Below are 8,985 nucleotides of genomic sequence, written 5' to 3'. Positions count from 1 at the left end.
GGAGCTCCCAGGGCTGGCCCAGCATGGTACTGGCTGGTGATGACATGCAGGGAAGCCACATCATACAGAGCAGTGTGGGGTGCCCACACAGAATCATTAAGGTTAGAGAAAAGGTCTTTAAGATCACCAAGTCCAACCATCAACCCAACACCCCCATGCCCACTAAGCCATGTCCCCAAGTGCCATGTCTACATGTTTTTTGAACACCTCCAGTGATGGTGACTCCACCACCTCCCTGGGCAGCCTGTTCCAATGTTTGACCACTCTCTCAGGAAAGAAATCTCTCCCAATGTCCAATCTAAACCTCCCCTGGCACAACTTGAGGCCATTTCCTCTCGTCCTATTGCTTGTTACTTGGGAGAAGAGACCAACACCCACATCACCACAACCTCCTCTCAGGGAGTTGCAGAGAGCAATGAGGGCTCCCCTCAGCCTCCTCTTCTCCAGACTGAACACCCCCAGTTCCCTCAGCCGCTCCTCATCAAACTTGTTCTCCAGACCCCTCACCAGCTTCATTGTGCTTCTCTGGACACACTCCAGCACCTCAACGTCCTTCTTGTAGTGAGGGGCCCAAAACTGAACACACACAGGATCCCATGTCTTAAACAGCCCCTATTTATTTGTACCAAAGTCTCAGGGTCCCTCAGGATAAAAGCAAGGACAGGGAAAACCCTCAGGAATAGGCCTGGTGCTGGGATAGGCCTTGGGACAGTGCCTGTGATGGAGGCTGAGACAGCCCTGCCCACCCCCTGTGCCAGGGGTCCAGAGGGGAGTGGAGCAGCCCCTCATCTGCGGTAACGGTAACGCTTGAAGTGGAACCAGAGCTGGAAGATCCCATTGGCAAACTGGCAGCGGAAGCCATGGCGGTGGGAATATTCCCACTCACGGTTGACGATCTTGAAAGCGATGTCCTCGTAGGGTGGCCCGGCATGGAAGCGCAGGATGGCAAAGTCCTTGTTGTCCTGGCAGGCCTCCAGGAAGTACTCGGGCGTCGAGCGCTTGTCGATGAGGTCGGGGTAGAAGATGTTGAACTTGTAGCCCTGCACAATCTTGGGAGGGGGGTTGTCAAAGTCATAGTGGGTCTGGTTGTACTTGTTCCACTCGAAGCCCGTGTGCACCCGGTTGAAGAAGCGGGGCTTGCGGGGCCGGTACTTGTCAGCCCAGAGATAGGCCTTGCCCGTGAGGGGCATTTCCACGCTGAACTGCGCCTCGTCTGCGCCCATGCCCTCCTTGGCCTTACGGAAGAAGATGTCATCGGCGCTCTCGGTGGCATCACCTGTAGGAAGGAGAGGTGATGTTCAGTCCCGCAGCGCCAGCCAGGCCTGGGCTGTGGGGACACTGCTCGCAGGCGTGCAGAGGGATGGAGCAGCAGATGCGCGGCAGGGGATGCGCAGCTGGACACGCTGCCCTGCAGACTGCGGGTGGGCACCGGGCTGAGTTCTGCTGGAAACTCGACCAAAACACTCTTCCCACTTGTCCACAGCCCGAACAGCTTGGTGGTGTGGCTGGGAGTGGGGAAGGACCTGACAGAGGTACCCGCAGGGAACACCAGCCGTCTGAGCCCCATCTCCCCGCTCCTGTCTGGGCCACAGCGCCCTTTGCTGCCTGGGAACACCCCTCTGCCAGCCCAGCTCTGGATGCACGCTCCAGATCCAGCTCTTGCCCTTTTCTGAGGGCAGTGTCCCCCTCCAGCCCGGCTCCCCAAAGCACACGGTTGTGGTTTAACCTGTGCCAGGCAGGCTGCGAGCCTGGCGGGCGCAGGGCCTGCCTGAGGGCCTCCTACCTGTGACCTGGAGCTGCTGACGCAGAAGCAGCAGCCGATGCATATCCTCGTCAGCCTCCAGCACGTGGGCGTCGAAGGGCAGCTCGTTGGTGCCCAGCAGCCGGGGGCTGTACTTCCCTGCGTCGTAGTCGTCCAGGCTCTGCTGGATCAGGTCCTCCTCCATCAGCACGGCCTCCCCCTCTGCCTCCCCTTTGGCCTCTGTGTCCTGTTCAGCCTCCGGCTCCGAGGATGGCCCTGGCTGTACCACAACGCTCTCCTCTGGATCCAGCCTGCAAGGAAGAGAGAAGAGAGGACTGGGACGGGGATGGTACCCTTATTCTCTGCTCACCTGAGGTCTGTCTATGGAAGGATGGGAGCACAGTGCTACACCTTCTGTCCCGGGTGCCCCGTGAGAGAGGCCTGGATGGCTGCTTGCCCCCAGGAAAGGGCTGTGTACCTGTCGCTGGGGGAAGCCGGCTCCTGCTTGATGATGGGGAAGAGCGGTTCACTCTCCACACCCTGCTCCTGCTTCAACTTGTATAGCTTCTGGCGCAGCACGTCCTGGTGCCGCTCCCGCAGCCTGCAAAAGAGGAAATGAGCCATCAGGTCCCACCCAGCCAAACCACCTCATGCCCACATGGCCCAGAGCTGTGACACCCAGCACACTGGGCAGAAATCTGCTGTGTTTTGTATGGTTTTGGGCTGAATAACCCTCCAATTTGGTTCCCTCTTGAAGACCTCACTGTAAACATTGCTGCTGGAAAAGGGACTGAGTGTCCAACCCTTCTATCCTCTTGGGAGATCCAACCATCTCAGAAAAGGTATAAAATCCTCCACCAACGACTTTGGGTTTGTCCCTCTCCAGCTCTGCTCATAGTGAGGTCTGTGCTGCCCCTTTCCACAGCCCTGGCCAGGCGACAGTCCCTGCTCTCACCTGGCCCGAGCCATGTAAGCCTTCAGCTGCTGCAGCAGGCTCTCCCAGTACCCAATGTCAAGGTTGGGTCCTCCTGCCCGGATCTTGCTCTCGATGCCCTGGTACAGCACTTGCAGCTGGTTGTACGTCTTCCCCTTGAACACGGACTGCACATCTGAGCTGACGGAGGCGTTGACGCCATCCCGACGCTCCCCTGAACAGACAGGCAAGGGCGGCCAGTCAGTCTCTGAGCGCTCAGCCTGCCTTCACCCAGGCCCTCCTGGGCTTCATCCAACAGTGGAAGGCGAGACCCCAGCAGGGGATGGCTGCCAGATCCACAGCCTCCATCCAGCAGATCCTAGAGAATCCCTGTGAGCCCGAGTGCATGTGGCAGACCCTATGTCCTGCTTTACCCACTGCTCACACTCCCCTCACACCCACACCAGGCTCTGCCCTCCTGCTTACCCGGTCCTCCTTTCCCAGAGGCCTCCAGTTTGCGGAGCTTGGCTATCTCATCCTCCGTGATGATGGTCATGTCCCTCCAGAAGTCCACATTCTTCCCTTGCTCCAGCTCCATGTACACCTGCAGGCAGGAGACAAGCAGGACATCAGGCACCTGCTCTGCACCACGGGCAGGGAGGCAGAGCTGAGGGGGGAAGCCTTGAGCTGCCGCCCCTCAGCCAGCCCTAGCACAGGGGTGGCAGAGGGGGCACCTGGATGTCCTCCACCAGGTCCTCCATGTCGGAGACAGTCAGGCCGTTCAGGAAGGTGTAGGGCTCATGCATCTCCACAGCCAGATCATCATCCTCTGCACTGATGTACTTGGCCAGAAGGTCAATGGGTTTTGCCCTCCCATCCCGAATCCGGATCTTAGACCTGGGTGAGAGGAGAGGGACAGCGAGCAGTGCCTGCCATCCTTTGCTCCCTGGCAGGCCCGTCCCTGCGAAGGCACACACCTACCGCAGCTTGGCCTGCTGCAGGTGGAAGTTGTCCTCCTGCTCCTCCCAGGTTTTGAAGTGCTCTGCCTCTTTCTCCCGCTGCAGCATCTCCAGCTCCTGCTCACGCATTGCCTTCTCCCTCTCCCGCTCCAGGCGCAGCTGCTTCACCTGCCCGGGGCAGAGGGAGATGTGAGGCCAATGCAGTAGGGCACACACACAGGACATGCGATGAAGGATGCTGCCATAACCCTGCTCACTGAGCTGCCTCAGCTCCTGCGATCAGCCCGAGGCTCCTGGGGAGCCAGGAGCAACGTGGAAGGACAGCCAGTGTGGGCCAGTGGGGCCGGGCTGCGTGCTGCTCGTTGCCAGCCCTTTGGAGGACAGGGGACACAGGCACAACCGAGTGCCTCGGTGCTGTGACCCGGCACTTGTCCTCCTCAGCACCTCCTGAGCTGGACTCAACCCCTAGAGAAGAGTCTCCTCATCCTGGAATAGCAGAAGTCAGTATACTGTAGCCCCCCTGACGCTACAACCTATGGTCACACCCAGTGAGAACAGGGGAAACTCCAGGTGAGCAACTGGGAGAACTGGGCTGTCCACAGCCCAGTTTTCTGTCAGATGGTGGGAGGGAGGGGACATCTGATCCCACCTTCTGCAGCTCCAGGCGATTGTCCTCCTGGATTCGCTTGTTCCTCTCCTTCAGGTCCTTCTCATCCAGGTGGCTGATCCCTTTCTTTTCGAGCGCCTGAAATAGAGTGGCCAAAGGAAGCCATGAAACCCAGTGACTTCTACAGCCCCGCACCAGCCAGCTAATACCACCACATCCACCCGCTTCTGCTGCTCTAGCAAGCTCTGATCCTATGGAAGGTCTGCAAATCCCTCAAATCCTGCTCCTGAAGTGCCTCAGTGAAACCCAGGCTCAGCCCAGGGAGCCCACCTGATCTGCTGAGCACTACCACACCAGTAAACACTGCCCAACACTCAGCTTGCAGCTCCCAGCAGGTCTGGGTCCCCCTCCTGCACCCTGACCCACCTCTGCATCCCACACCCCTAGCTATAGACCTCAGTCTTCAGGAAAAAGGGGTTAACTGAGAGAGAGTTGTGGTGAATGGAGTTAAATCCAGTTGGCAGCCGGTCACAAGCGGTGTTCCCCAGGGCTCAGTTACTGGGGCCAGTCTTGTTTAATATCTTTATCAATGACCTGGATGAGGGGATAGAGTGCTCCCTCAGTAAATTTGCAGAAAACACCAAGTTGGGTGGGAGTGTTGAACTCCTTGAGGGTAGGAAGGCTCTGCAGAAGGATCTGGACAGGCTGGATCGATGGGCTGAGGGCCTTGTTAAAACTCACACAACTGGCAAGTGCCAGGTCCTGCACTTGGGTCACAGCAACCCCACACAATGCTACAGGCTTGGAGAGGAGTGGCTGGAGAGTTGCCCAGCAGAGAAGGACCTGGAGGTGCTGGCTGACAGATGGCTGAACATGAGCCGGCAGTGTGGCCCTGTGGCCAAGGCGGCCAACAACATCCTGGCCTGCACGAGCACTAGTGTGGCCAGCAGGAGTAGGGAAGTGATTGTGCCCTGTACTCGGCACTGGTGAGGCTGCACCTTGAATCCTGTGTTCAGAGTTGGGCCCCTCACTACAAGAAGGATGTTGAGGTGCTGGAGCGTGTCCAGAGAAGGGCAACGAAGCTGGTGAGGGGTATGGAGAACAAGTCTGATGAGGAGCGGCTGAGGGAACTGTTCAGTCCGGAGAAGAGGAACCTGCAGGGAGACCTTATCACTCCCTAAAACCACCTGAAAGGGGGTTGTGGCGAGGTGGGTGTTGACCTCTTCTCCCAAGTAACAAGGATGAGAGGAAATGGCCTCAAGTTGTGCCAGGGGAGGTTTAGACTGGATATACGGAAAAATTTCTTCACTGAAAGAGTGGTCAAGCATTGGAACAGGCTGCCCAGGGAGGTGGTGGAGTCACCATCACTGGAGGTGTTTAAAGAGATGTGTAGATGTGACACCTGGGGACATGGTTTAGTGGGCATGGGGGTGCTGGGTTGATGGTTGGACTTGATGATCTTAAAGACCTTTTCCAACCTTAATGATTCTGTGATTCTAAAACCCCACTGAGCTTGTCAGAAACAGCCAGCTGCTGCCCTAGACGAGCACTTTGCTCTCATGTGGCTGCTTTTAGTGTTACATAGGTTCCTCCCTCAAGCAAAGGTCCCCCTGGCACACCACTGCTCTCGTCCTGTTCTGTGGCAGCTACAGGGGCACAACCTCCTTTGAGCAGCCTCCTACAACACGTGGGTGCGGAGAACTCACCTTGCTCCAGATGAAGGTGCCGAGCAGGTTGTTGTCCCCAAAGGGATTATCAGTGTTGGTGTAACCCATGTACTCTTCTCCCCACCCCATCTTCTCCCGCTTCTTCCTCTCCTTGGCCTCCTTTTTGGCAAGCCGGCGAGCCCGTTTCTCCTCAGGCGTCTCCAAGGCTTTCATGAGTGCAGCCTGCTTCTTCTTCTCCTCCTTCAGCCTCAAGCGCTCCTGGAGGCTCAGCTGCTGCCCCGTCTCTTCCCTACCCCGGGAGCGTGGCGGGGAGGGAGAACTGATGGAGGACACAGAAGACTTGGAGCCATCTCTCTTCCTCTGCCGCTCTCTGCTCTGGGCTCTCCTTTTGTCTCGCTCACACTCTGAGCTCGAGCCAGAGGAGCGACCCCGGGACCGTGAGCGGTGTTTCTTCTGGCTTTTATGGTGCTGGTCCCTGGTCTTGCTTTTCTTCTTCTTCCATTTCTGTCTCTCATTGCCAGAGTCGGAGCTGGGGTGTGGGGAAAATCGTGTCTCAGTTGGGAGATGGTTACTGGCTCCGTGCTGGGCAACGGGCGCTCCAGAGCGGAGAGGTGAGCGCGTTTCCCTGCTGCGGACGTGGTAAGAACCAACCCAAGCCGCAGCCGGAGCTACCAGCAGAGCCGAGAATGCTCCAACACACTGCCATGGGGGTAGTTGCCCCCCCCGCGCCCCCAGCAAAGCCCCAGGTTTGGGGCTGGTTTTGCGTCACGGACAACACTTTTCGAACCGCTCATCAGCCCGGGCGTATTACGAGCCACCCCCGGTCCCCGCCCGTACCCGGGCTCCCCCAGCGCCTCCGCACCAGCCGCGCACCGGGGCCGGGGAGAGGGGCCTGGTTTGGCCCGCCCGAGCCCCCGACCACACCGGGGGCCGATCTCCCCCCGCGCCCCAGCACACCGAGGCCCGGCTCCCCACTCCAGCGGTCCCGGTCCCCCCTCAGACGTGGCCCAGCCGCTCCAGCCGAGCCCGCTCACCCCGAGCTTGGCTCCCGGCGGCGCCCCCGGCTCCGGCTGCGCCGCCGCCGCTTCTCCCGGCTGCCGGAGCGCTCTCGCTCCCGGTCCCGCTCCCGGTCCCGCTCCCGCCGCGGCGAGCGCGACCGCCGCCGGGCCGGGCTGCGCGACCCCGAGCCCATGGGCTGCCGCTGCGGCTCCGCCCCGGGGGCCTCCGGCAGCGCCAGGCGCGCAGGGCTGCCCGCCCGCCCGCCTGCTCCCCTGCCTGCCTGCTCCCCTGCCTGCCCGTCCACCCGCCTGCTCCCCTGCCCACCTGCCTGCTCCCCTGCCCACCCGCCTGCTCCCCTGCCTGCCCCCGAGCCCGGAGGCACCGGGGCCGCTCCGCGGGGCCACGGCGAGCGCAGGCGGCAGCGGGGCAGCTCCGCGGCGAGGCCCCGGCGGGAGGTGCCGGCGGTGGAACGCGGCGGCCCCGCCCCCGCCCTTCCCGTCCCGTCGCTTTTCTCTTGCTTTTTAGCCCCGAAGCGGGGTCGGGCGCGGCCGCAAGCGCGGGAGAGAGGAGGCAGAGCCGCCCGGCGTGAGCACAGCACAGACTGCAGTACGCTTTATCACAGAGCCGAGGACAGATAGCATCAATTTACAGTTCTCTGGAAAAAGGTCTCCCCGAAAAGGGAGGGGAAAAACCCCTCAAAACAACCAAGAACAAGAAAAAAGGCGCTCATGACTTAACCCCCTCCCCAAAAAAAGAAGAGAAACATGACAACACCCGCGGGTTGGCATCACATTTGGGCCGCCAGCCCCCCCCACCTCACATACATTCATTACATGGTGCACGCACACAGCGGACACTGAAAATGAGTGAGAATACAAACATCCGACAGAACATACTTGGGTCTAATGTAGACATCAACAGAAAGAAAAATCAGACGTGATCCGCTACACCCGAGCTGAGGATTTTGCCTTGTCCTTTTAGGAAAGAGCTGGAGCACGACAGCGGCTGGGAACGAGAGAAGAGGGAATGCCAGGCCCTGCCATGGTTTGGGAGCCCAGCAAGGACCCGGGAGGATGGAGCCCAGGCACACACCTCTGTGCTGGTGCTGGCCCTGTGCCAAGACCTACGAGTGCTCTGGCTTCACTAGAAAGCTTCCCAAAGTGCGATTTCGGCACATGCGACCAAGCCGCTCACTGCGGAGGCAAGAGCGGCCAGAAGCTGGATCCCTTGCGTGAACATTCAGGGCTCTCCACACCAGTTCCTTGGTTTGCCCCATGCCCCTGCTCTACGCATGCCTGCAAAGGGCAGAGCCTTTACAGGAGCTTGACAGCAAGCACAGAGAGAGATGCCGGTTTTCTCTTCCCAAATCCATACCTGGCAGGCAGCAGGCACCTGCAGTTTGGCAAGAGCCCAAGCCAAAAGCTCACCAGCAGCCTCAGCACCAGCCAATGTTCAGGACATGTCCTACAGCGCTGAGGGTCCCAGCTGGGATGATGGGGATGAAGGAGAGTGGTGGCACACAGAGCTACATGGGAAGCAGCTGTCTCGCAGGGCTGCTCTGCTCAAATCTTGGAGCGATGTAGCGAGCAGGGGGTACATCAGGGACAACACCTGCCACCAGTGAAAGCCCTGACAAAGAAAGTACAGGTAACTTATGTCCCAGAGGAGCTGGAAGTACAGCTGGAGGGACAGTCAGCCCAAAGACAGGTGATGGTTCTTTTCCCCAAAAAAGGGCCGATGCTCTTTCCTGCCCTCCTCTGACTGCATGTCCTGCAAAGGCAGCATTAACAACATTTGGCAAATGCTCCAGAGCTCCCTGATGCTTCATGGTCTGCAGCACAGTGCAGAGGGGTGGGCTAAGAGCAGGTTTTAAACTCCAAGGTCCTTTTAGCCTCCATGAGAAGTGGAGGCCAAGCAGTTCTCCAGCACCAAGCTAACCAGACAGTAGGTGACACGCAGCATGGAGCATGTGGGAGCCTGCAAAGGGGCAGGCTGAAACCCGTTTCAGATCAGCATCTCCCTAAAGGAAGTTTCCTCCTGTCCCCTCATGTTGACAAACTTTGCACATACTCTCTCAAGGACCAACCCTCCATGTCCAG

At 59.3% G+C, this 8,985-nt stretch overlaps 1 protein-coding gene across 1 annotated transcript; it reads right to left on the bottom strand.

The window, feature by feature from the left end:
* Positions 1 to 696: 696 nt before the first annotated feature.
* CACTIN (cactin, spliceosome C complex subunit) lies at positions 697 to 7,079 on the bottom strand (the record flags this gene model as incomplete). Its single annotated transcript, XM_082010966.1, has 10 exons — positions 697 to 1,276; positions 1,784 to 2,052; positions 2,220 to 2,342; positions 2,697 to 2,889; positions 3,141 to 3,258; positions 3,389 to 3,551; positions 3,636 to 3,781; positions 4,263 to 4,358; positions 5,927 to 6,416; positions 6,922 to 7,079. The coding sequence occupies 10 exons, from the start codon at positions 7,077 to 7,079 to the stop codon at positions 786 to 788; spliced, it is 2,247 nt and encodes a 748-aa protein (XP_081867092.1). The 3' UTR covers positions 697 to 785.
* Between the last annotated feature and the right edge of the window lie 1,906 nt (positions 7,080 to 8,985).

Source organism: Phaethon aethereus (assembly GCF_964289735.1).
Source record: "Phaethon aethereus genome assembly, chromosome: 26".
Classification (NCBI taxonomy): domain Eukaryota; kingdom Metazoa; phylum Chordata; class Aves; order Phaethontiformes; family Phaethontidae; genus Phaethon; species Phaethon aethereus.
Note: the sequence above shows the minus strand (reverse complement) of the source record. Positions and strands in the feature narration are given on the sequence as shown.